This window comes from Eschrichtius robustus, chromosome 12 (assembly GCF_028021215.1).
Source record: "Eschrichtius robustus isolate mEscRob2 chromosome 12, mEscRob2.pri, whole genome shotgun sequence".
NCBI lineage: Eukaryota > Metazoa > Chordata > Mammalia > Artiodactyla > Eschrichtiidae > Eschrichtius > Eschrichtius robustus.
This window is the reverse complement of record NC_090835.1, coordinates 100,563,584-100,591,138: the sequence shown is the minus strand read 5'-3', so window position 1 is coordinate 100,591,138 and position 27,555 is coordinate 100,563,584. Positions and strand designations below refer to the sequence as shown.

The following is a 27,555-nucleotide window of genomic DNA, read 5'->3' as shown; positions in this document are numbered from 1 at the left end:
TTCTCAGGTGTTGCTGAGCCTGTGGTTTGGGACCACACTTTGAGAACTTTGACTTAGAGCCATCAATTGATGCCTGACCGAATGTGCTTCCAACCCTGCGATCTTATGGTCTTACTGTTTTTTTCAAAGGGAGCATATCCAATACTTAATCATTTAAAAAGGATGTTGGAAGTGTCTTGGAATGTTTTGATAACATTCCCAACCACTCAAAACAAGTTAACACTTTATAAAAAATACTCTATTTTAGGCTAAAACTCTAACACCATTACAGAAAGATACCTCCGGGCAAAATAATGTCACACCTCCAAAAATTTCTGGAACGGAATTTCAGAGTAGTTCTGCCTTTTTAACTCCTGAAGATTCTGCCCAGAAGATAGGTATGTGATTTTCTGTCAATCTACATAGAAAAAATTATATTTTGGGAAAGGTAGTTTGAAAAAGCAAAATGTATTTCTTTTAATATCTGTTGAAGAAAGTGTGAAAGTTATGATTGATCTTCTCTTTTATGCCCTCATTAACAAAAGACAGAGGACATTGTTTGAATTCTGTTTTAACGTTTGAGATCAGCTTGTGCATAAGAATTGCTGGTATTCTTCCTCTTTAAAAATAGCAGGAAGCTCAAATGATGATTTATTGCAGGGGTTGGTAAACTTTTTCTGTAGAGGACCAGAGTAATTACTTTTTGCTTTTTGGCCCCTAGAGTTTCTGTTGCATCTATTCAGCTCTGCCTTTGTAGCTCCAAATGAGCCACAGACAAGATGTAAACCAATGGGCATGGCTGTGTTTCCATAAAACTTTATTTATAAAACCAGGTGGCAGACTGGATTTGGCCTGAGGGGCCAGAGTGTGCCACCCCTTGACCTGTAAGATTTATCTCAGCCCCCACTGTATTTTATTAAAACAATTCACATCTTTTAAATTGGTAAGAGTAGGGATTTTGTTTTCTTCACCTCTGTCATTTCAGAGCATAGCACATTGGCAGGCACATAATGGCATCAGCAAGCACACGACTGCCAGCCTCTTAGTTTGGCTGCCACTGGAAGAAAAGAAGTAGGGAAACGAAAATAGGAGAGAGGGAAATATAGCAGGAGAGAGGGAAATATAGCGGGAGAGAGGGAAATATAGCGGGAGAGAGGGAAATATAGCAGGAGAGAGGGAAATATAGCAGGAGAGAGGAAGAGGAGTAAGGGAATGCATCTAAGAGAGGAAAGAGAAGGACCACGTTGAGGTGGTAGAATCCTTGCTGTGTATTTGGGGCCAGATGGGCAGCTACTAAAGGTGCTGACCTAGTAGGTAACTGGCTATTCATTTTATCTACAGACCTGTAACCCCTAATACCCATGCATGCCCTGCAAGATACAAAGTGGTTTTTGGTTTGGGTTTCGGGTTCTTTTTTTTTAGAACTGTGTCCCTTTTGCAGGGGGTGGGGCAGGGGATGTTGAAATTTAATTTATAGACTGATAGTGAAATGTTATTGCTTCAATTGCCTCTCAGTGTGTTTATTCCCTTAAAAGTATTCATTCTCTCTAATACTCAGAACTTCAAAGTCCCCACCCACTGAGCGATCGCTCTTCCTTGGAGCCCTCAGATGTTGAAGAAAATGTATCTGAGGTATTGTACTATTTAATTGTTGGTTATTCATCTGGTTTTCCAGAATTAATATTATATTTGCTTAATGTACTAGCTTATTCCTTCTTAAGGGATAATGTAGCACCATGTGTTTCTTATTTTGACACGAATACATGTATTTGTGGCCTTTTTTTTTTTTTTTTTTTAAGACTGTGACCCAAGAGTCATTGATGAAAAGTACTAGCTTCAAGCATAAACTGCAAAACTTGGAAGACAGAGGTGAGAGAATTCTAAACTTTTTTTTTGCAGAATAAAGCAAAAGTAGTCTGATTTTGGCAGACTGGGCTGTTATTCAAATTGAGGCAGATACAATCACTATACAGAGTGACAGTTGCCAGGCCTTGGAGAGGGCAGTGTTATCTGCTTACCAGCTCCAAGTGTGCCTGAAGGTCAAGGGGAGGAGCAGAGGTTGTCACTCAGGAACAAGCACGTCTGTGTCAAGAAGCATATGGCCTGGGACCCAGGTCCCATCAACCAGCATGCTTCTTCTCCCACCCCACGGAAGGCAGTCCCCTACTATTACAGTGTTGTTGCTTTCTCCCTTTAGATCTGTTAGTATTTGCTTAAAGTGTTTAGGTGCTGTGATATTGGGTGCATATATATTTACAATTGTTACATTCTCTTGATGGAGTGACCCATTTATCATTATGTAATGAACTTCTTTGTCTCTTGTTAAATATTTTGACTTTAAAGTCTATTTTGACTGATATAAGCATAGCTATTCCTGCTTTCTTTTGATTTCCACTTGCATGGAATATCTTTTTCCATTCTTTCACTTTGAGCCTATGTGCGTCCTTAAAGCTGAGTTCAGTCTCCAGTAGGCAGCATATAGTTGGGTCATATTTTATCTATTTAGCCACTCTGTGCCATTTGATTGGAGAATTTAATCCATTTACATTTCTTTTTTTTTAAATTAATTTTCATTGGAGTATGGTTGCTTTATAATGTTGTGTTAGCTTCCACTCTCTGTTTACATTTAAAGTAATCATTGATTTGTAAGGACTTACTAATGCCTTTGTATTAATTGTTTTCTGGCTGTTTTGTAGTTTCTTTTAATTTCTTCCTCTCTTGCTGTTTTCTTTTGTGGTTGATGATTTTCTATAGTGGTATGCCTTGATTCCCTTTTCTTTATTTTTTTATGTATCTACTATAGATTTCTGCTTTGTGGTTACCTTGAGGCTTACATAAAACATTTTCGAGATATAGTTTAAGCTGATAACTTCTATTGCATACAAAACTACCGTTTTTCTCTCCCCACCCACATTTTATGTTTTAGATGTTATAATTTATCTCTTTTTATATTGTATATCTATTAGAAATTATAGCTATAATTATTTTAAATATTTTCACCCTTTGACCTTTATTCTAGAGTTCATTAACACACCACTGTATTACAATATTACAGTATTCCAAATTTGAATATATACTTTACCAGTGTGTTTTATATTTTTTAATATATTTTCATGTTACTAATTAGCATTTTTTCATTTCTTTTGACAAACTGCTTTCCACACTATTTGTAAGGCAGATCTAGTGGTGATGACTCCCTAAGCTTTTATTTTTCTGGGAAAGTTTTAATCTTTCCTTCATTTATGAAGGACAACTTTGCCAGGTAAAGTGTTGTTGGTTGGCAGTTTTTTCTTTCAGCACTTTATATGTATACATTATCCCACTCTTTTTTGGCCTGTAAGGTTTCTGCAGAGAAATCTGCTAATAGCGTTATGGGTGTCCCCTTGTATGTGAGAAAGTTTTTTTCTTTTGCTCCTTTTAAAATTCTCTCTGTGTGTTTGATTTTACACAGTTTTGTTATAATGTGTCTTGCAAAAGATCTTTGTGGGTGAATCTTTTGGGGGTTTGAGAGCTTCGTGACCTTGGATGTCCAAACTTCTCCCCAGATTTTGGAAGTTTTCAGCTATTATTATTATTATTTTAAAAAATTAATTAATTAATTAATTTTTGGCTGCTTTGGGTCTTTGTTGCTGCATGCAGGCTTTCTCTAGCTGCAGCGAGTGGGGGCTACTCTTTCTTGCGGTGTGCGGGCTTCTCATTGCGGTGGCTTCTCGTTGCGGAGCATGGGCTCTAGGCACAAGGGCTCAGTAGCTGTGACTCGTGGGCTGTAGAGCGCAGGCTCAGTAGTGGTGGTGCACGGGCTTAGCTGCGCCGCGGCATGTGGGATCTTCCCAGACCAGGGCTCGAACCCATGTCCCCTGCGTTGGCAGGCAGTTTCTAAACCACTGTGCCACGAGGGAAGTCCCTATTATTTTTTTTTAATTTTTAATTTTATATTGGAGTATAGCTGATTAACAATGTGATAATTTCAGGTGCACAGCAAAGCAACTCAGCCATATGTATACATGCATCCATTCTTCCCTATCAGCCATTATTTTTTAAAATAGCTTTCTGCCCCTTTTCTCTCTTTTATCCTTCTGGGACTCCAATAATGTGTAGATTGTTTCCTTTTTTTAAAATTGGGATATCATTGACATGTAGCATATTAATTTCAGGTAGCATATTAATTTCAGGTGTATAACAATGATTTGACATTTGTACATATTGTAAAATGATCACAACAATAAGTCGAGTTAACATCTATCCCCACAGGTAGTTACAGTTTTTTTTTCTTGTGATGATAACTTTTAAGATCTACTCTCTCAGAAACTTTCAAATACACAATAAAGTATTAACTATAGTTGCCATCCTGTCTGTACATTACATCCCCAGGACTTATTTTGTAATTGGAAGTTTGTACCTTTTCACCCCCTTCACCCATTTGCACCCCTTCACCCACCTCTGGCAACCACCAATCTGTTCTCTGTACCTATGAGTTTGGTTTTGTTTTTTGTTTTCCTTTTCAATTCCACATGTAAGTGAGGTCATACAGTATTTGTCTTTCTGTCTGACTTATTTCACTTAGCATTTTGCCCTCAAGGTCCATCCGTGTTGACACAAATGGCAAGATTTTATTCTTTTTTATGACTGAATATCCTGTTGTATATGTATACCACATTTTCTTTATTCACCCATCATTGGACACTTATATTGCTTCCATGTCTTGGCTACTATAAATAATACTGCAGTGAACATGGTGGGTACATATATATTTTCAAGTTAGTGTTTTCATTTTCTTCTATTAAATACAAAGAAGTGGAATTGCTAGATTATATGGTAGTTTCATTTTTAATTTTTGGAAGAACCTCTATACTGTTTTCCGTAGTAGCTGCACCAGTTTACATTCCAACTAACCGTGCACAAGGGTTCTCTATTCTCCACACTTTCACCAACACTTGTTATCTCTTGTCTTTTTATAATAGGAATTCTAATAGGTGTGAGTTTATCTCATTGTGGTTTTGGTTTGCTCCAATCATCGGTGATGTTGAGCATCTTTTCATGTACCTATTGGCTGTCTGTATGTCTTTGGAAAAATGTCTATTCAGATTCTCTACTCTCATTTTAATCAATTATTTGTTTTTTTGGCTATTGAATTATGTGAGTTCTTTATATATTTTGGATATTAACCCCTTGTCAGATGTACAATTTGCAAATATTTTCTTCCCTTTTGTAGTTTGATTTTTCATTTTATTGATGGTTTTCTTTTCTGTACAGAAGCTTTTTAGTTTGATGTAGTCCCACTTGTTTATTTTCGTTTTTGTTGCCTTTGCTTTTGGTGTCAAATCCAAAAAATGATCATCAAGATGGATGTCAAGGAACTTACAGCCTGTATTTTCTTCTAGGAATTTTATGATTTCAAGTCTTACATATAAGTCTTTAATTGATTTTGAGTTAACTTTTGTGTATGGTGTAAGATTGTGGTCCAGTTTCATTCTTTTACATGTGCCTGTCATGTTTTCCTAACACCATCTATTGAAGAGACTTTTTTTTTCCATTGTATACTCTTTGCTTCTTTGTTGTAAATTAATTTGATTGTATATGCCTGGGTTTATTTCTTGGCTCTCTCTTCTATTCCATTGATTTATGGGTCTCTTTTTTATGCCAGTACCCTACTGTTTTATTACATCTTTGTAATGTAGTTTGACATCAGGAAACATGATGCCTCCAGCTTTGCTCTTCTTTCTCAAGATTGCTTTGGCTATTCGAGGTCTTTTGTTGTTCCATACAAATTTTAGGATTGTTTGTTCTGTTTCTGTGAATTGTTTCTATTAATGGTATAGTTTGTTTGTATTAGTGCTATCACATAGTTCATATAGGCTTTTTTACTCTCTCTTATTCTTTTTCCTTTGTTCTCCTCTGACTGGATAATTTGGGTAAATGATCTGTCTTTGACATAGATTCTTCTTCTTCTGGATCAGGTCTGCTGTTGATATTCTCTATTATTGCATTTTTCATTTCACTTTTGTATTCTTTCGCACCAGAGTTTCTGTTTGGTTCTTTTTTTATTATTTCTATTTCTCTATTAAACTTTTCATTTTGTTTGCTTATTGTTTGTCTGATTTTATTGAATTGTCTTTGTGTGTTCTTGTAGCTAACTGAGCTTCCTGAAAGCAAATACTTTGCAGTCTTTATTAGGCAAATTGCAGAGCTCCATTTTCTGTGGCGGTCCGTGACTATATCATTATTGTGGTTTTTTGGAGGTGTCACGTTTCCTTGAGTTCTCACGTTCCTTGAAGTTTTGCGTTGCTGTCTTCATATTTGAAGAAGCAGTCACCTCCTTTAGTCTTTGCTGACTGGCTTCAGGAGAGAAATACCTTTTTGTCTACTAGGGATTCTGAAGCCTTCTCAGACCTTTCCTATGGCTATGCCTGCTCCACACTTTTCTCTCTCTGGGGGACCTCTGCAGATCGCACTTTCTCTGGAATCTGCACGGCCAGGCCAATTGCTCACAGCCTCCTGCTGCTTTCCCTAGGGCAGTGGCGGGTGCTGGAGCTTGTGTGCTTAATCCCGATCCTGCTGAATAGGGCTGGCTGTCTACAAACTCTCACAGTCATTGCCCCTGTGGGGGTGTGTGCAAAGTGAGCCAGCCACAGGGTGGGGCTGTGTATGGGTGAGGCATATGGATTGGTTGCGCTGTCCATGGTCCAGTTGCGGGGGGATCCGTAGGTGAGGCCTCCCCAGCAGCTCATGAGTAGGCTTTCCTAATGGAGTCCCTGAAACAGTTAGTAAGATCTGCATCCCTTTGATGCTCCCTGAGAACCCTGGATTCTGTTCTCCCACCCCCGAGCCACGTAGTGTACCTCAGTATTCTGGATGGGGCAAGCAAGAAACGGTCTTGTTTGGCAGGGTCCCTCACAGCTGGGGAAACTGAGCGCTCCCTCAAACCCTCTCACCTTCCCCAGTGGAGAGATCATGAGCTAAGAGGGACTCTCTTGGCCCTGAGCTGTGCTGCCTTTGAGCAAGTGGTGATGTGGCTCAAGCGAAAGTGTCCTTGTTACCGTCTTCAATGCATCCCATCTTGGATTTTTTTCTTCCTCATACAATGTGCTAGATCTTCACCACTGGACTCTCAGACTTCCACAAAGGCCACTCTGTCAGTAGGTGATTTTCAAAATCGGTGTCCTTTGGGGGAAAACAGTAGAAAACTCCTATTCTGCTATTTTGCTCATAGACTGTTGTTTTAATGTTTGCCCTGGAACTTTGGATATGCCGTGCTCCCAGAACTGCAAGCAAACAGGATGACTACTCATGATTTTGCATTTTGCCCTCGTGTACCTTCTTGGAGAGGCTTCCAGAATTGGGAAGGAGTCAGGAGGACAGCTTCTTTGTTCCAATGGTGCTATGAATGCCTAGTTTGGTGCCTGGCATATAGAGGCATTCAATAAATATTTGCCAAGGGACCAGAATAAGAAATTTAGAAAATGCTAAGAAACTTAGAAAGTCATTTAGTGATGAACCTCTGCATAATTCCATATTGAATAATCCTTTATACATAGTCACAACTAAGTATTATTAATTGATTTACTGATTTTTAAAATGTATTAATCCAGGCAAAAGATATTTCAGTACTCCCCGTCAGACTGAGGAATTCAGCAATAAAGATTGTCTTCAATTTTTCATATTCTCGGCATAGTACACATTGGTAGAAGAAACAAAGGAATTGGCGCTAGGAAAATGCCTCCACAGGAAGGATATTTTGGTAAAGAAGACTATTCTCGCTCCAGTGAAGGCTGTTGGCCTTTATCATTTTAAGCCACAGGGTGTCACCTCAGAGTAAGATTTTTTTAAATGCCTTAACTTAGGAGAACTTGGCTATTAATCATAGGGTTGATTCTGTGTAGCACTAAAAACCGTTTTATCAGAAGTATGAGTAAATAAATGTAATATGGACACCAAATTATTCTCTACAGCCTGTGCCCAAAATAAGTTCAGAAGCTCCGCAGATGGCAGAAGTCTTCAATTTTCATGGCAATGAAGAGAGCTGTGTTCAAAAGCAAGAGTACACTCCTTCTACCAGCCACCAACAAACGAGTTAGCATTCATTTGAGATCACTCTAGTTTCAGCCACAGTGTGTTTACTGCTTGTGTTCATTTTTGAAGTGCTGTGTGTTCATAGTTTTAACCCCTTTATGAGAATGTCAAAAAGTCCTGGTTAAAAGAGGCATGCAGTTACCATGGAAACAAAGCTGAGCCAACTGCATCACTTAGGACCTGCATCCTTTAACAAGTGCACTGATTTCCCTAGGGGTCCCTGTTCTCTCTGGAGAGCCATTCCTTTGTTTCAGGTAAAGTACTTAACAAGATTGCCTCTTCAAAAAGGGTTTTCTATGCCAAATTATTTCCATGTCCCTGAAGTGGTCCATCTGGATGATGACTTTAGTAGGTTCACAAATTCCAAGCAGCTCATTCAGGGGGCAACCAGCTTATTTACACAGTGTTCCTGGATTCGTCTCTCCATTGAAGGTAAATATTGTCTGTGCCAGCAGATGCCCTGCTTTTCCACGGGTGGTGCATTAGCATGATAAATCAAAATTCAAGGCCATGCTTTGAGCTGTTGCTACAAATATGTTGTCAGAAGAGAAAAAAAAAAAAATCCGGAAGGGGCAGAACAGGCAGCATGGAAAGAAATGTAAAGAAACGTAGTAGTTGTTCATCGGTGCCTAATTGGGGCTGACTGGAATCCTTTCTAAGTGGTTTCTTTGGGCCCTGACTGGGATATGGACACCATGTGGGATTCAAGCATGAGCTCTATTTGTTTTGAGGCTGGAAGAGGACAGTGCTGTGTCTGGATTCTTTCTTTGAGTTTTAAAAATCATTTAGCCTTGAAACAGTGCAACTCACTAGAAAATATCCACCCATACTTTTCAAACAAATGAACACACCTAATCTAAGAGCAGTGAGAAGCGATAGTTGCACCTCTCAAAGCTGAGAGTTTTTCTTATGCTTTTCATTTTATTTTATTTTTTTTATTAGAGAGGCTGGTTGTGGGCTCTTTCTTTTCCAAGTGAGAATGTGACCTCTACCGAAGTTTTCAGTTTATGAAAATTCTATTATAACAAAGCAACTAAGGTGTCCCATGAAGGTCATCATTCATATATGATCATTTTATCTATATATCTGGTATTATTAATTTAGTTCTTTCTGCATTTGGTCGTCCTTTTCTCTCAATTAGATATTTATTATCTCTCTTGTTTTACCTCTCATTTTGCTATTTCCTTTTTGTTTCTTTAATAGAAAATAATCTAAGTTGACATTTAAACCTAAGTTATTCATTTTTCTTAAAAATGTATCTTCTGTTTTACCACAGGGCATGAACTATTTTAACATTGACTATTCTCTGTTCTGCATAATTTTAATAGCAAAATTCTTTTTCTTTTCCTTCTGTCACTTTGATGTTTATGACTGGTATTTCCTACTATGGTGCTATTTCTAAAAATTAGTATTTTACAGTTCCTCCCAAAAGGTAGTTTTAGCAGATCTTAACATGCTAAATTTTATTAATTTCAGTTTGTTATTTATGTAGTAGGTATTTGGGTCTCTGAGGTTTTTGATATTCCTGTATCTCTACCCTCACTGCTAGCATAAGATAATTAGAATACATTCTTGTTTTACTAAGATCCTTTTTTGACAATATAAGATATATCTTATTTTGTAGAATCTTGGATATTCTGCAGCATTTACTCACTTATTCATTCTTTCATTCAGTGAATGTCTACTGATATCTACTATGCACCAGCCACTTTCCTACGTGTTAGATATTCTAGTGAACAAAACAGACAACATACCTGCCCTCACTGGACCTTACCTTCTAGTGGGGGAGACATAATACACAAGAAAAGTGAAATATGTAGTATTTTATATTGTGATAGAGGCTAAGTAAAAATTAAGCAGGGAAGGGGATTTAAGAGCTGGGGGGTTGGATTGAAATTTTAGTTTGGATGGCCAGGGGAAACCTTAGTGTAGTTATGGAGGTGGTGGGGGGAGGCTGCAAGTCAGAAGAGCAGCAGGTGCAAAGGCCCTGAGGTGAGAGTGGCCCAGGGTCTGAGGAGCTGGAAGGAGACCAGGGTAGAGCAGTGGAATGCAGAAGGGGAAACTTGCCTCTTTGCTTTCCCACCATTTTGCCCAGCTCCCTGCACGTAGTAACACTCAAATATTCATTGAGCAAATTCATGAAATTAAATTCCAGAACTTTCAGGGGGAAAATCTATAGTGACTAGCTAGATGTGGGAGGAGAGAGGGAAGAGCAAATGTCTTCCCAGTTAAGTGTGTGTGGCGGGGCTGAGTGTATGGTGGGGAAGAAAGAGCAGCTGGGGTGGGGAGGAATGGAAAAGAGTGGGTTTTGAGTGGAGATGTTGGGTAGGCAGTTGGAAACACAGGTTTGCTGCTTGAGAGAGCTCGGGCAAGAGAGGGATTTGGGGGATGACAGTTGAAGGGATGTCCTGATGAGCTCCTCCCTGGGAGCTGGCCTTGGGACAGTCACGGTGTGGGGATGCAGAGGGGTATGGATTCTTTCTGTAGGCAGAGCCTCAGGCCTTGATGGTGGGAGAGAAGAGGGTGGTAAAAAGCAGGAGTCGGGCCTGGTGCTAGTGCACTATTGACAGTGATAAGATGCCACTGATAAGACAGAGGGCCCGGATGGGGTGAGGACATGTTTGGGGTGAACTGAACATCAAAATAAAAGATACTGTACTTCTTATTTCCCTACCCCTATCTTTCCCCTCCCTGCCTCCCTCTCCCCACTGGTAACCACTAGTTTCTTCTCCATATCTGTGAGTCTATAAGAGGTACAAACTATGAGGTATAAAATAAGCTAGAAGGATATATTGTACAACATGGGGAATATAGCCAATATTTTATAATAACAATAAATGGAGTATAACCTTTAAAAATTGTGAATCATTGTATTGTACACCTGTAGCTTATCTCACATTGTACAGCAGCTCTACTTCAATTTTTTTAAAACAGAAAATGTTTAGTAAATGCTGAACTGAAAACAGAATCTGTATTTAAATCTCATCAGCGGAGGCTCTCAGTCACTTGAGCTAGCGAGGACCCAAGATGAGCTCCTTTATGAGGCAGCTCTCAGTTCGGTGCTGAAGCTCCTGTGTCACCAGCAGGTGGCGCCCTCCGCGGGGTGATCCGATGCGCTTCCAAGGGCCAGTCTGCCTGGAAACCTCACCACCTTGCTCTTTGGCCCAGAGCCCTGGAAGTGGTTTTTTTTTTTTTTTTTAAAGCAACCATCTGCCTTTTTTTTTTTTTTTTTTTTAATTAATTAATTTATGGCTGTGTTGGGTCTTCATTTCTGCACGAGGGCTTTCTCTAGTTGTGGCGAGCAGGGGCCACTCTTCATCGCGGTGCACGGGCCTCTCACTGTCGCGGCCTCTCTTGTTGCGGAGCACAAGCTCCAGACGCGCAGGCTCAGTAATTGTGGCTCACGGGCCGAGTTGCTCCGCGGCATGTGGGATCTTCCCAGACCAGGGCTCGAACCCTTGTCCCCTGCATTGGCAGGCAGATTCTCAACCACTGCGCCACCAGGGAAGCCCCTGGAAGTGGTTTTGATGCCAAGCATTACAGCTTTTCGTTTGATGCAGCCTGTATCTTACTCAGGGGAGTGTTTCTGAATGTTACTGAGCTCATCAAAGGGATTGCACGTTCCCGTGGGTCCTCTTTCAGGCACCAGTAGACTTAGTGCTTTGATACTTGTGTTGTTCTTAGTCAACATGCCAAATGATAGGCAATTTGCAACGAGTAGGGAATGAGTTTCGCTTGCTGCTCGTCAAGGCTAGATACTATTGAAAAGAGAGCAAGATAAATTTAGGACCCAAGAAACGCGTGTGTGGTTATCAGCAAACTGCGCTTGCCTTCAGACAGAGCAGATGGTCATTTCGCTAAGTGGAAACAGTCGCGATTGGAAGAAGGCAACGCTCCAGGATGCCTTTCCTCAGTGGCAGAAGAAACAGACTTGGCAGGTAACATTGTGTGCCCAGCCAGCCGGTCAAGCAAGAACGTGGCAAATGTGTAAGCACTGCATGTCCCAACAGGAATTACAAGGCAGTTACAGTTTTAAGATCATAGTAGCTGCAGGACCCTAAAAACTAAGCGCTTTGTCCTTTCAGAGACAACTGCGTTGCTGCACAAATGGTAGCTAAAAGCAAGCACTATCTCCTCCTGGAAATCTGATTTCTGCCTCTTAACTCTTTGTGGCAATTTTCAGGGCCTAGGTGTTGTAAAATTTACAGGTCTCTGCTTTAGGTGATGATTATTAGCTAAAATTTTGAGTTAGAAATATCCACTCTGTACAAATGAAGGAGACTGATGTGAAAAGGCTGCGTATGTGGCGTTGGCCTTCTGGATGAGTGACACTATGATACTTTGAAACAAAAGGCTCCAAGAAGGCAAATTTGGAAGCCCTAAGGTACTCGAGGACTGTGGTTAAGAGCCAGGCAGCCTGGGTTCCAATCCTGGAGCTGTCAGTGTGAGCTTGCACCAGTTATGTGATATCTGTGTTAAAAGTGGGCATTAACAGTGCCTATCTCACTTGGATTTTGTGAGAATTAAATGAGTTGATACATACATATCCCTTAGAACAGTGCCAGACCCCTCATGAGCCCTCGTAAAACTCCTTGGCACCCAGAAGCTGTTATGCCAGCATTGCCCCTAGAAATGCCCTACCCATCACATCCTCCGAAAAGCCTCTTACCACACCTCAGCCTGCTTCTTAGACGTACTATCAGTTGCTCTGATTTAAAGTGCTGGGAAAGTTTGGATGAAATGAGCACTTGCCAGAGAGTGAGTTTTAGTGGGAAGCAGCATGAAGCATCCGCCGAGGACTCTTGGCTCAAGCTGGCCTGGTGGGTCACGGCCAGAGTCAGCCCTGCTGCGGTCACAGCCAGGCAGCCAGTGGGGCTTCTGTGGATCGCATCTGTGCTTCCAAATGACTGTCCACACTCTGGGCAGCGGGTGGACTGAGCACACCTATTCTGAGCCCTTTGTTAGTTTTATTTAATGTTCTATTCTTGTTCAGAAGGCATTTCTACTTCATCCTTAAAAGTTATTCCAGAGAACTTGAAAGGTTCTGCGATGATCACCACCTTTGAAAACTTCACTAGAGAACTGAAAAGAAAATACGAGGTAATGGTCCACTAAAAATGAAAAGCTAGCTTGTTATGTGTTTAAAGTAACAGGTTCATATTCATTTATACCATTGTTATCCTTCCTGTGTGAAGGTGTCCCTGAGTCTCTGGGGAGGTAGGTTTGTCTTAGCTGTGGTCACTGAATTTAGTGCCTTTGTGAATTGTGGTTTATATTTATGAGACAGCTATTCCATGTCCATTTGCTACCATGGGACCAGATGGACCTATATGGAAAGGTTTGGTTTTGTTGATCGCATTCTCAGAAAACTGGACAACCAGGAAGCAGTGATTTGGTCACAGTGATAGACAAGGAAGAGAAGGCAGGGGGACCATGTGGGTGAGAGAGGTGTCTGGGACAAAGAAGGAGGTGACCGTGGGCAGGTGGTCAGCTGAGTGGTGGCCAATTCAGACACACCGCACTTACAGGCCGTCACAAAACCTTGCCTGCAAGGTGAACTTTGAAACCACTTCCATCCCCTCCATTTTGTCCTACTATTTATAAATCCCTACTGAGTTATCTATTAGCACATTTGAGAAAAGTATCTTACCCTAACATAGATTCATTGAACTAACTTGGAAGATCTCCAATCTTATTTTCTGCAATACCAGTGTAAGCTAATTTATCATGGAAATTTGTTCATGATATTCAATATGTGTATTAATAGCATGAATATAAGTTTTACTATTTTTAGCTTATTGTCCTTTATGGGTATCAAACCTGAGGTAACACATGAAGTGTGTGGCATGGTGTCTTATTACAGTTCTTTAGTGATAATGTTTGCTGTGAATATTATGTGCAGGCAACATCTTTTTAATACAAAGCCCACACCCGATTTGGGTAGTTATGTTTAACCCAACCGTGCTCATTTTGTTATTGTTATGGTTTAGCTTAGGTACAGAAGGAGCCCACTTTATTCAGAAACTGCAAAGCAAGCACCAGATTGCCTAATAAAACTTTTAAACCAGATACACCTGTGCAAGTAAGTGTTGGGTTCAAAACAAGTTTATGGACTTGGGATCCCTCACAAACAACATTTCCAAGGGGAAAGAAGAGAAAGGAGACATGTATTTTTTTTTTAATAAATTTATTTTATTTATTTATTTATTATTATTATTATTTTTTTGGCTGTGTTGGGTCTTCATTTCTATATGAGGGCCTTCTCTAGTTGCGGCGAGCGGGGGCCACTCTTCATCGCAGTGCGCGGGCCTCTCACTATTGTAGCCTCTCTTGTTGCGGAGCACAGGCTCCAGACGCGCAGGCTCAGTAGTTGTGGCTCACGGGCCTAGTTGCTCCGCCGCATGTGGGATCTTCCCAGACCAGGGCTCGAACCCGTGTCCCCTGCATTGGCAGGCAGATTCTCAACCACTGTGCCACCAGGGAAGCCCAGGAGTCGTGTATTTTTAAGACAAGAACCGTCTAGAGAAAAATATGAAGTATCTTTGCAGTAAGATTAAGAAGGTCTTGTGTCAGGTCCAGGCGGTCCCAGTGAAATTCGTTGCTTTTGTTTTTGTCAGACTGAATAAACTAGAACAGTTTCACACTTTCGTTCTTCAAGAGCTGAGTAATCTTGAGGAGGATATTGGGGGTCTGCAGCGCCTTGAAGAGGATGTTCTGGTAAGTTCTTTTTGTTTGGAACATTCTCTGTGACTTAAGAGGATCTGTTCCCGGGTGGAGTGACTGTCAACCGCTTCAACCAACCAACCTTTTGTTCAATTTTAGGAATTTTGGGGGAAACAGTCTGATGATCTGAGATCATTCTGTGAACTGCAACTGCTGAGGTATTTATTTATTTATTTTTTAACAAGCATTCTTTCTAGAAGTATCTTAGTGGAAGTATGAGGTATTTAGCTAGAGCATGAGCGGTCGATGTTGGTAAAAGCTTATGTAAGTAGCTAATTAGCCGCGTCTTTTCTAAGCAGCCACTTCCGGGGCACTCTCTGGGCACAGGGCGTGGCTTGGGATATTGCTCAGGAAAGATCATCCGAATTTCAGTGTTTTTTGATACAAAGTGTTTTCTTTTTAAGCAATATTTTAAAAAATTAAAATAGATTTTAAGAAAAATATAGAGGTTTCTGTGTGAACAGTTGATTTTCATTTAAAATGAATTGTGTTCTTGAAAGAATATATTCTATACACCTTACATATAATATATGTAAATATTTTAAACATATATATATTTTAAAACAACACATGGGTTTATCTTGCTGCACGTTCCTTTCACTGTGATTAGTCAGTTATATTCTGAGGCTGCTGCTTCTATCCATTTGGACCATTGTTCCTCTTTCTAGAGTGTAGGGAGTCGGGGAATGGAGAGTGGAGCCCTTCACTCCACTGCCTGTGCCCTGGGAGAAATTCTAGTGTTTTCTTCCTGCTTGAATCAAAAGGGATCCCTATATAAAGTTATAATGGCTAAAGCTTTCTCTACTAGTTGAGCATCAGCTTTTATCACAGAAATGTAAGTCACGTGGTTTTAAAAAGGATATTATTCTTTTTTTCCTTTTAAAATATTTATTTATTTATTTATTTTTGGCCGCACCGTGCAGCATGTGGTTCCCCGGCCAGGGATCGAACCCTCGCCCCCTGCATTGGAAGCTCAGAGTCTTAACCACTGGTCTGCCAGGGAAGTCCCCAAAAGGGTATAATTCTGATCACATCGTGTATTTCAAACCAGAACAACAAAAACTGTCAAAATTTGAGTTATCCATTCTGCTATTTACTCCAGTTAACATAATGAATAATAATGACAGCATAGTCTATAGATTTTCAAAGTTCTTTCATACACACATCGTCTTCCATGTACCATTATACATGATGAAAGTGGATATCCATTTAAATTCTCTTCACTGAATGCCCATGGTTGGTTAGGAATGGTTCTCAAACTGGTTGGAATAAGACCTCCTAACACTTTTAAAATTTATTGAGGATCCCCAGAGAGCTTTTGCTTTGTGGGTTATATCTGTGAATATTTTCCACATTAAAAGTTGAGACTGAGTTTTTTAATGTATTTATTTAAAAATAACAGTAATAAATCATTACATACTGATGTAAATAACAGACTTTTATGAAAAATAATCAGACTTTTCAAAACAAGAAATTTGAGAAGAGTAGCATTGTTTTATGTTTTTGCAAATCTCTTTAATGTCTGGCTTAATAGAAGACTTTATATCTGCTTCTGGATTCAATCCGTTGTGACACCACACAACTCGTGGCCTCTAGAAAACTCCACTGTACATTTGTGAGAGAGGAAGAATGAAGAAAGCAAATAATGTCTTAGTACTAGTAACATTATTACCAAAATAGTTTTGACCTCACAGAACCTTTGGAAACATAGTCTCCTTAGGGGTCCCAAAGGTTCACACTAGAATTTTGACATCTTTGAGAAACTGAAAGTTCTTGCATCATAGTAGTATAAGGGGGACAGTTACTTGAAATGAAGCTGGGAGCATGACTAACTCTCTGTGACCACGTTTGTTTGTTTGTTTGTTTGTTTATGGCTGCGTTGGGTCTTCGTAGCTGCACGCGGGCTTTCTCTAGTTGCAGCGAGCGGGGGCTACTCTTCGTTGCGGTGCGCGGGCTTCTCATTGCGGTGGCTTCTCTTGTTGCGGAGCACAGGCTCTAGGCACGCGGGCTTCAGTAGTTGTGGCTCGCGGGCTCTAGAGCGCAGGCTCAGTAGTTGTGGCGCACGGGCTTCGTTGCTCCGCGGCACGTGGGATCCTCCTGGACCAGGGCTCGAACCCGTGTCCCCTGCATTGGCAGGCGGAGTCTTAACCACTGGGCCACCAGGGAAGCCCTCTGTGACCATGCTGAGGAGTTTGAATTTTATACTAAGGGTGAAGGAAAATATGGATGGGTTTGAGCAAAGGCATTGGGTGTGATGGTGATATAATCTGATTTATACTGTAAGAAAATCTTTCTAGTTGCTATGTTGAAAATTGATTGGAAGAGGGAAGAGTAGCGGAGGAAAGCTTGACTGGAGGCCTTTGGAGAGGGTGAGAAATGGAGAGACTCCAGATACGTTTGGGAGCTGGAATTAGTAAATTACTGACAGATGGAAGCAGTAGGTAAAGGATGGAGAGTTAGGGATATGCCTCGCAGGTTGCTGTCTTCTAGCAATTGGATGGTGCTGCCACTTAGAGAGAGAAGGAAGACTGGGGAGGGAAGTGTGGCTGGAGCAGAACCTAGAGTTCATTTGTTAACATTTTAACTTTCAGTTGTCCACGCACCTCCAAGTGTTGATGAGAACCTGGAAAAATGGACAATTTTCCAGAAAAATACAATTTAATAAAACAGACTTCTAAACAGATGTGAAAACATAGGCAAATATTCATAGAAGAAATAAAGTTGTTAAAGAACTTCCCTCCAAATATGTGTATGGTCCAGATTGCATCACAGAGGAATTCTACCAGTCCTTTAAAGCGGGATAACTTTGGTGTTGTTGAAACTATTCTAGCACATAGGAGAATAAAAATTCTCAATTTTTTTTTAATGAATCTTGCATTGCAATACCAAAACAAGAAAAATTGCAGAGAGACCCATGGAATAATCTCACTTATGATCATGGGTGGTACCATCAGAAGTCAGTCACATTTTAGTTAAAAGAAGGAGGCAAGGAGGTATTTTCTTCCAGGAAGAGGCTGAGGATTTTGGGGAATTTGTTGCCAAGAGATTGAGCTGTAGGGGCTAGAGAGGAGGAGCTCAGGAGGGTGGGGAAGGGGAGTAGATTGGGGCAAAGGAGGAGATGTACAACCAGCAGCTGGTGAGAACGGGTGACAGTGTGGGTGACAACGGCTGTCTTTTGGCAGTTACGAAGGCAAAGAGGGATTTGAAACCAGACAGGATTGACTCTGAGAGACTTTTAAAGGAGAGAGTTTATAGAATTGCCACTGTGATCCCTAATGCTTCCCAGATGGGCCAGTGGCTCATGGGGCTACCACTCCAAGAGCTTTCTGGCAGTGTTGTCAGGCCCACCGAGTAAATAAATACGGAATGTGTAGAGCAACTGCCACCTCTTCTGTTTTTGGACACAGTCACTTTAAGGACAACCACCCTCCCACCCAGCTAGATTCTTCGAATACTATTTTGTTCATTCCTACAGCATTTAATAACGGGGCTTGTTGAGCAGATATCAACTTTGAGATTTTCTTCAAGCTAGAGGTCGGAATTAGGTTCCCTAAGTAGACCATATCCAAATACACTTTAATAAGAATGCAATTTCATTTATCTTAACGAATGTAGTATTTCTTTTTTGAAAACGTGTGTTCCGTTTCATTTTATTTGAGAGTAAATGAAGTGGGTGATTTTCTAAAAACCCCTTCTGTGTCCAAAGTTGTGATTTGAGATTTCTGACACAGCAGTTATTCCACTTCTAGGAAATGACCTTAAAGATGAAATCGGACTGTGCAAAGACATGTAGACCAACATGTATTACAAACTACTCTAATAGGGAGATATTGGAAGGTATCTAGATGCCCAGCTAGTGTTTGGTTAAGTAGATTGATACATTCGTGTGATATACCATGTTGCCATCAAAAAGAATGACTTAGATCATATTGACTTGAAAGATGTTCAACATGAGTAAAAAGTAAAAGCTTGTTGCAAAGCAGCTTCTATAACAAAATCCCACTTTTTTTTTTTAAAGATTGTACCAATTTACACTTTTTTAAAATAAATTTATTTTATTTTTGGCTGCATTGGGTCTTCGTTGCTGTGCGCAGGCTTTCTCTAGTTGTGGTGAGCGGGGGCTACTCTTTGTTGTGGTGCGCAGGCTTCTCATTGCGGTGGCTTCTCTTGTTGCGGAGCACGGGCTCTAGGCGCACAGGCTTCAGTACTTGTGGCGCGTGGGCTCAGTAGTTGTGGCTCACAGGCTCTAGAGCGCAGGCTCAGTAGTTGTGGCGCACGGGCTTAGTTGCTCTGCGGTATGTGGGATCTTCCCGGACCAGGGCTCGAACCCGTGTCCCCCACATTGGCGGGCAGATTCTTAACCACTGTGCCACCAGGGAAGCCCTCTATCTGTTTTTAATGTTAGATGAGGGTGCATATGTTCGTATGTTCACTCACTCAATGAACTGTTGAGTCTTTTAGGTAACAGCTACTGTCTTAGATCCTGGGGGTAGAACAAAAGGCAAGAGGTCCTCGACCTCATAGGGAGTACATTCTAGTAGGAAGGTAGATGGTAAACAATTAAACAGATAAGAATTCATGATAAAAAAAAAAAGAATTCATGATAGTGGTAAAGGCTAAGAAGGAAAAAAGTGTGAGGTGAGAGAATCTGATAGTACGGAAAGAGGAGAGTCAAGTCAAACCTTCCGAAGGAAGTGAAATTTGCATTCAAACTTGATGGGTGAGATGGAGCCACTGGTGGGAGAGCGGGGCAGGAGCACTTCGGAGGAAATGGACGGGATGTCTGAGGCCGTAAGCAGCTTGGTATGTTCTAGGAATTCAGTGAGGGCCAAACAAAAGGACTGAGGGTGTAGCGGTATAAGATGAGGTCAGAAGGCGGGTGCGTGGTGCTGGTGGTCACCTAGGGCCCTGCAGGCCACAGTAAGGACACTGGATTAGATTCTAATTGCAATGAAAGGGATAAAAGTAAAGGACTGTCCGTTCTCAAAGGCGTGTGTGTGTTGGTGTGGGGAGTCAGATCAAGGTGCCGGGGCACATGGAGCTGGAAGGGTTGCTGGTGGGTTAGATGTGGTGGGTGGGGAAACAGCAGGATTAAGGGCAACTTCCAGCTTGGGGCTTGAGCAGCGAGGTGGAGATCGGTGTCATGTAAGGAAATAGTGAAGACTAGGAAAGGTCTGGTTTTATGGGTAGGGGGAGGAGGAGGATGTGGATAGATATTGAAGACTTGATTTGACACATACATCTGATTTGTGACTTCAGCGTCTGGATGGAGTTGTCAGGTGGGTAACTGGAAGTTCAGGACTGAAACTCACGGCAGAGGGACTTGAGCACGAGACTGGATGAGTTGACTTAGGGACCACTTATAGAGAGCAGTTGTTCCAGGACAGAATTCTCGGGCTGCTCCAGTGTGTTGAAGTTTGATAAGGGAGAGGAAGCCAGCAGAAGAGGGCGAGAGGGCTTCCCTGGTGGCGCAGTGGTTACGAATCCACCTGTCAGTGCAGGGGACATGGGTTCAAGCCGTGGTCCGGGAAGATCCCACGTGCTGCGGAGCAACGAAGCCCGTGCGCCACAGCTGCTGAGCCTGCAAGCCATAACTACTGAGCCCGTGTGCCACAACTACTGAGCCTGTGCTCTAGAGCCCACGAGCCACAACTACTGAAGCTCGTGTGCCAAGAGCCTATGCTCCACAACAAGAGAAGCCACCGCAATGAGAAGCCCACGCAGCGCAACTAGAGAAAGCCTGTGCGCAGCAATGAAGACCCAACTCAGCCAAAAATAAATAAATTAAATAAATAAATTTATAAAAAAAAAAAAAAAAAGAAGAGGGCGAGAAAGAATTGTCCAAGGACGGGGTGGTGTTGCAGAGGATGAGAGCGTGTGGGTACATGAATATGTAGTAAGAGGTCTAGATTCTAGAAGATATTCATCAAAATGTCATCTGTGGTTATTTCTGTGTGGTGACATTTTAGGTGACTTTACTTTCTATATAGGCTGTTCTGTGTTTTTAGAATTTAGTGCAAGATATAAATTACTTTTGTGTAGTAAACTTAAACAGCATAACATTTATAAAGTAAGAGTGAACTTTTTCCCCTCTCCCCAACCCTCCCTCTTCTCTATGATCCAGAGAGAACTCTCTCCTTACTGTTTAGTATATGTTCTTCTAGGTATTTTCTCTATGTTTATGTAAGGATATATACAAATCTCTTTATAAGTTTAATTATGTATATTTTAATTGACAAATGATATACTAAATATTATGAGTATTGCTCTTCCTTTGTTCTCTCAGTAACAGAAGTAGGATTCCTTTCCAAGTCAATAGTAAGGATCTGCTAATTTTTTTAATAACTGTAAAGTATTCTAGCTTATGGGCCTACTACAACTTATACATGTGATTTCCTATTGATGAACATTCAGATTATTTTAAATTATTTCAAATAAATCTGTAGTGAATACCCTTGTACCTATATCTTGAATGACTTTTGTTATCAGGAAGACATTACTATTTTATTTGGGGGAAACAAAAATAACAAATCTCCAAATCAGAATAGTACTAAAAGAGGATATGGGTAAAAGACTAATCTGGGCTAAGAATATTAGAATTCCCAGCCCTAGTGGGGAATTGGATCAAATGCGAATTAAATGTACGTGTTACAGTTGGTCATATGTAAGAGAAATCAGACTCCAGTGGCTAAACCAAATAGGAATTTAATTTTAACCCTCTAAGCAGCAGCCCGGAGGGCTGAAACAGCAGCTTTAAGTGGTCGTTAGGGACCCAGGTTCTTCTAGCCTTCCGCTCTGCCATCCTTCATGGGGCTTTGGGCTTCTTGGTCACAGGATGGCAGCTCTGCCTCTAAGCATGTCTCCTATACTCCAGGCAGGGAGAAGGGGATGGGTGAAGGATTTGGTAAAAGACGTGTGCCACTAGAATCTATTCTCCCTTTTTTTTTTTTTGGCTGTGCCACGTGGCATGTGGGATCCTAGTTCCCCAAGAAGGGATCAAAGCGATGCCCCCTGCCGTGGAAGTGTGGAGTCTTAACCACTGGACCGCCAGGGAAGTCCTTCTCCCCTTTTTTTAAAATTAAGGAAACAGTTTTCATGGAAGCCAAACCAATAGACTTTTGTCTCCATCTTGTTGAGTCACGTGAACCTCCCTAGTTACAAGGGAATCTGGGGTGGCAAGAATCTAACTGAGCATATTACCGTCCTCCCGCAAAGTGGGGTTCTGTTAATAAGGAAGAAGGGGAGAACAGATGTTGGATAGGTAACCAGTAATGTCAGTCATGCCTAAATTAAATTATACGTGCTGAACACAGGAAAAAATGGAGAAGTAAATTGCACAGGTGATTCTGTCTGCCATTCTTCTCAATGAGCATGCGCCCTAGTGTTTGCATGAGGATGGGAGACTGTGTTGCCTCAGTTGACATCAGCTCCTACCTACCTCTTGTGTGAGCATCCAACTGGGCTCAGTGACAACTGGTTATTAACAACATGCATTTTTTTCATACAAGGTGGCCCCAAAAGCCCGCCCAGCCACTTTATCTGGTCCTTCACCCAAGAAATAGCTGTCTTTTCTCCAACACCAGAGGGAAGAATAACCTAGTGCATTAGACTGTCAGGAGATGGCATGTGTGTCTTGAAAGCAGCACATGTTTAAGAGAATTTTGAGAGCGATTTTGACCCCGGGCAGTTTCCCCCATTGCACTGACCTTAGCTTCCAGTGGCCGTGTACGATGCAACTTCAGTGAATATCTGAGTTAGGGATGGAGCCGATGAAAAGGAGTGACATTCATGTTGGCTTGCTGAGTTCTAGAGACCAGGAAGGGGATAGTTCAGGCTCCACTAACTACTGTTCTCCTGTTCCTTTTCCACCAGTCTGAGCCACGGGAAGGAGATAAATCTACCTCAGGCCACAGCAGCGGTGCCTTAATGCTCTGTGCTCATTCACTCCAAACGGAATTCCTGAGACCAGTCAAGTTGGAATAGTCTGTAATATGTTGGTAGTTTGTCCATTTGTTTACAAACGTTAACCTTTTGTATTAAAATTTGGTCAGGAAATAGGAAATTCAGGATGTTTAGCAACTTGGAGTGATTTGGGTTTTTTTTAATGATTTTTTAAAGTAAAATTGATTTTTGAGAAGTGTCTTCAAGTTATTTGGGGGCAGGGAAACCTCAGCATCTGTATATATACTACTTAGTATATCTCTTTAAGGGAGGGTTTACTTTTATTTTCATAGCTCAGATGAAAATGGTGTTGTATTTTGAAATAGTTACTCTTTCATTTGATCCGCAAATATTCTGGTTTCTGTAGAACTTTAACATAACTACCAGCTTTAGCAGAGGAGAAATATTCATCTTTCAGTAATTACTAAATGCTCTAATAAAGTCTGGTGCATGAAGTTGTATATACAGTTGAGTGAATTTATTTTAGGAAAATGAAACCTACATAAGTTCAGGCCATCTACAAAGTAACTTTGCTCATGATTCGATAAGTACAATTAAAGGCTGTAGACTGAAAACCAGCTTATACATTATATAATTAAGTTACATAATATAGCTCATTTATAGTTTAATCAGCCTAAAGCAATCTTTACAACCCCAATTTGCCGTCATTTTTCTTGAAAATTTTTTAATGAGCTACGTTTTAGTATATTGTTGTAAGCTTTATAGAGTATGAAAGTGTTTAATTAACTTCGTTTTTAGACGTGATTAACATTTAACTTAGTGCACTTTGAGTAAAGCAGATTACCCTCCATAAAGTGGGTGGGCCTCGTTCAATCAGTTGAAGGCCTTAAGAGCAAAGACTGAGGTTGCTGGAAGAAGTAGTTCTGTTTCAAGATTGCAGCATAGAAATTCTGCCTGAGTTTCCAGCCTATTGGCCAGCCCTGCAGATTTCACACGTGCCAACTCCCACAATTTTGGGAGCCAATTGCTGAAAAATATCTCTCCCCCATCTATAATTTATTTATACATATATTTTGTACATCAGGATATCTATATGTATATCCTATTGGTTCTCTTTCTCTGGAGAATCCTGACTAATACCAGTGTCTCAAAACCAGTGTAGCTGAGACCTCTCCAAGGAGCCTAAGGAATGAAGTGTGTGTGTGTGTGTGTGTGTGTCTGTGTGTGTGTGTGTGTGTGTCAGAAAGGTGGGCAGGGGGTCGGAGTGGTTAGAATATGTGGATAATAAGTATCAGTTTGGAATTTTGGTGCTAGAAAACTAGTATGTTAAGTAAAGCAATAAATCTCCAACATGAAAGAAACTCAGCTTTGTCTTTGGTCAAGGATAGCTGGAAAAACTTGTTGCCACGTGGACCAGGATCTCTTGAGCAGGAGGCCCAGCTGTACTTGGTCAGGCTCTTATGTTTCTGGTCATTTAATCATTTGATTCTCCCATTTATGATATGGTCATTATTACTGACCTGATAATAGAGAAACAAATGCCGTCTGCGTTCCAGAGCACTGGTCACTATTGGCTGAAACCCCTCTTACCGGGAATTCAGGTAAGCTAGGGGCTTGCCTTTCGATTTTTCCATTGGGTCACTGGGTTTCTTTCTTTATGTGGCACAGGCATTTTTTAAAAAAAATTAATTAATTAATTAATTAATTTATGGCTGTGTTGGGTCTTCGTTTCTGTGCGAGGGCTTTCTCCGGTTGCGGTGAGCGGGGGCCACTCTTCATCGCGGTGCGCGGGCCTCTCACTATCACGGCCTCTCTTGTTGCAGAGCACAGGCTCCAGACGCGCAGGCTCAGTAACTGTGGCTCACGGGCCTAGTTGCTCCGCGGCATGTGGGATCCTCCCAGACCAGGGCTCGAACCCGTGTCCCCTGCATTGGCAGGCAGATTCTCAACCACTGCGCCACCAGGGAAGCCCCAGCATTTTTAATTGTTTGTAACGGGACACGGTGGCTTTGTAATGTGTCGGCTAGGCTGACCTGAATTTCCCAGGATCCCTGCTCCTGTACCTTTCTGGTGAGAGTGGGCCACAGAGAGAGGCCAGCGGGAGGCTTGCAGGGCAGAGTAACGGGTTTGCCATTTTGTGTGCACGTGCCCTGAGGCAGATGCTGGGCCTGCAGCTACTCTGCCTTCCCCTGATCCTCTGTCACCTCCTCCTCTGTGATGGGCCAGGTGTGTGCATAGCTCTGTGACACAGGCCCTGGCTTTTGCAGGTCACCCTCATCCCCAAGGTCAGAGGCAGCTAGGCTGGCAGTCTGTCCTTGGGAGCTCCAGCTCAGGGCTTGCTCTCGGTCTTCCCCATTCCGTATCTATCCCCTCTTCCTGACTGTCTGCCGTGTAGACTTCAAGCTCTAACATCAGACCTGACGACAACAGCCTTACAGAGGCTGCTTAATCACTCCCACAGCTGTGTAAGGTCAAGTTCTGTGGGGATATATGTGGGTCTCACCTAGTGGTTCTGCTTCTCAGCTTGGACACTAATAAACAGTGCAATAGTTTGTTTGGTTTTTTTGGTTATCAAAACAAGAAAAAAACTTCAAATAGACTTCAGAAGTGTGATTATTCTTACTGGGTGATGGTGTTTCAGTTGTCTTGGTCATTTTTCTCGAGCCAGGAGTGGTAGCATGGTGGTGTGAGCTGAATCAGGAATAAATAGTGGCCTCAGCATTCATCTTTGGTTCCCCACGTGAATGAGGGGAGACTGAATCCTGACATGTTTAACAGCATAAACAGCACATTCTTACCATTTTGTGATAACCCCCGTTTTCCCTCTAGGGGGTGCCCACTGGACGAGATCTCTTTGAGCCAGATACCTTGTCTGATCTCTTCACCATTTTATTCCAAACCCTAGTGCGACGCCTGGCACGTGGGGGGCACTGGAGGAAGTGCCTCACCATTGCGGAGGGGATCGTGACTCCCATTAGAGTCCTGGGTGTTTAACCTCTGGAGTTTCCTTGGACAAAGTTTCCTCCTTGTCTATTTGGAGAATTCCTCACGCCATCAAGACAGCTCAGGCACTGTCTCCTTTGGGAAAGTTTTCAAGGTAAGCTGTTTTCAGTGCTTCTGTTGTTTTATAATTAAATGTTTCTCCATCTACGTTACCAGACTATGAACTCTAAGGGCACATATTTCATCTGGGTCACTTTTGTATCCCGAGTGTAATATACAGCACTGGGAAGGTAGAGTTGATGAGCTTTGCAATTGAACATTACTATTTCTAGTAGAGTCTATCAAAGCCCATAGGATTAAACTAGCCTTAAAAAAAAATAAAGGCTAGTTCTACATGGACTATCTTTGGTAGAGGGCTTAAATCTTTCAGAGAAATTTGCCACTTGTAATATTTATCATTGGGGTCACAGTCAACAGGAAAGTTCATTTCCCTCGAAGTACATGACATCAGTCCAGGCAAAACTATGCAGAATTTTTTTCAGTGCTCAGATCTCACGAATTGAGGTGCCTCCCGGGGTCAGCTAGGTTCACAGGCCAAGTGTAAAAGGCTGCGTGGTGGTAACTGGCAAGCACAAGAGCACTGCCCCGTGTCTCAAGGGAACAGACTGGTGCATGCAAATGCCACGGTACGTGCCGGAGCTTGGAGAGCGCCGACGAGGGCTGTGCTGAGCCTCACCCCAGCTGGGCCGCCACGTGGGATTTGGCCGCAGATGGTGTCATAATGGGCTCCCCGTGGGCTGCCCGTAAGAGCCATACTGACTGAGTTTACAGAGCGCTCAGTGAGGGTATGACTTTCAGATTTACTCGTCCTCTTAGTGTCATCCGAGTGTTCCCTCAGCGCAGCTTCTCAAGACAGAAAAATGACCTACAAATCAGTAGCTTTTTTTTTTTTTCCCCATGACTGAAAGTCATGTGTTACTGAAGGTCAAGGGATATTTTAGGTGAGTGTAGTTTAGGGGTCATAAGAGTGATTATTTCTTTACCTGCCCTGGAGTAGAACTCTTCTTTAATGTGAATGTAATTTGTTTTTTTGTTTTTTGTTTTTTTTTTTTTAATGTCTGAAACATTTATATTAACATATTTCCATACATATTTCCATACAAATACAAATATAAGATTTTTAGAAATTTCATGTAATGTCTGAAACATTTATATTAACATATTTCCATACATATTTCCATACAAATACAAATATAAGATTTTTAGAAATTTCATGTAATGTCTGAAACATTTATATTAACATATTTCCATACAAATAACCCAATGAAAGTTTAGTATTAGTTGTTTTGTTTGTTTTTTTATACTGCAGGTTCTTATTAGGCATCAATTTTATACACATCAGTGTATACATGTCAATCCCAATCGCCCAATTCAGCACACCACCATCCCCACCTCACCGCAGTTTTCCCCCCTTGGTGTCCATATGTCCATTCTCTACATCTGTGTCTCAACTTCTGCCCTGCAAACTGGCTCATCTGTACCATTTTTCTAGGTTCCACATACATGCATTAATATACGATATTTGTTTTTCTCTTTCTGACTTACTTCACTCTGTATGACAGTCTCTAGATCCATCCACGTCTCAACAAATGACTCAATTTCATTCCTTTTTATGGCTGAGTAATATTCCATTGTATATATGTACCACAACTTCTTTATCCATTCGTCTGCTGATGGGCATTTAGGTTGCTTCCATGACCTGGCTATTGTAAATAGTGCTGCAATGAACATTCGGGTGCATGTGTCTTTTTGAATTACGGTTTTCTCTGGGTATATGCCCAGTAGTGGGATTGCTGGGTCATATGGTAATTCTATTTTTAGTTTTTTAAGGAACCTCCATATTGTTCTCCATAGTGGCTGTATCAATTTACATTCCCA

The 27,555-nt window shown here is 41.4% G+C and overlaps 1 protein-coding gene across 1 annotated transcript in view; it reads left to right on the top strand.

Annotated features, from left to right (window-relative positions):
- Positions 1–22,754, top strand: part of SYCP2L (synaptonemal complex protein 2 like) — a 67,757-nt gene extending 45,003 nt beyond the window's left edge. The window contains exons 23-31 of the mRNA XM_068558138.1: positions 248–377; positions 1,538–1,611; positions 1,779–1,848; positions 11,886–11,987; positions 13,043–13,149; positions 14,040–14,131; positions 14,667–14,766; positions 14,872–14,930; positions 22,645–22,754. Coding sequence (XP_068414239.1) covers positions 248–377; positions 1,538–1,611; positions 1,779–1,848; positions 11,886–11,987; positions 13,043–13,149; positions 14,040–14,131; positions 14,667–14,766; positions 14,872–14,930; positions 22,645–22,699 — 789 coding nt within the window. The 3' untranslated portion in view covers positions 22,700–22,754. The remainder of the gene's footprint in view (positions 1–247; positions 378–1,537; positions 1,612–1,778; positions 1,849–11,885; positions 11,988–13,042; positions 13,150–14,039; positions 14,132–14,666; positions 14,767–14,871; positions 14,931–22,644) is intronic.
- The last annotated feature ends 4,801 nt before the right edge of the window (positions 22,755–27,555 follow it).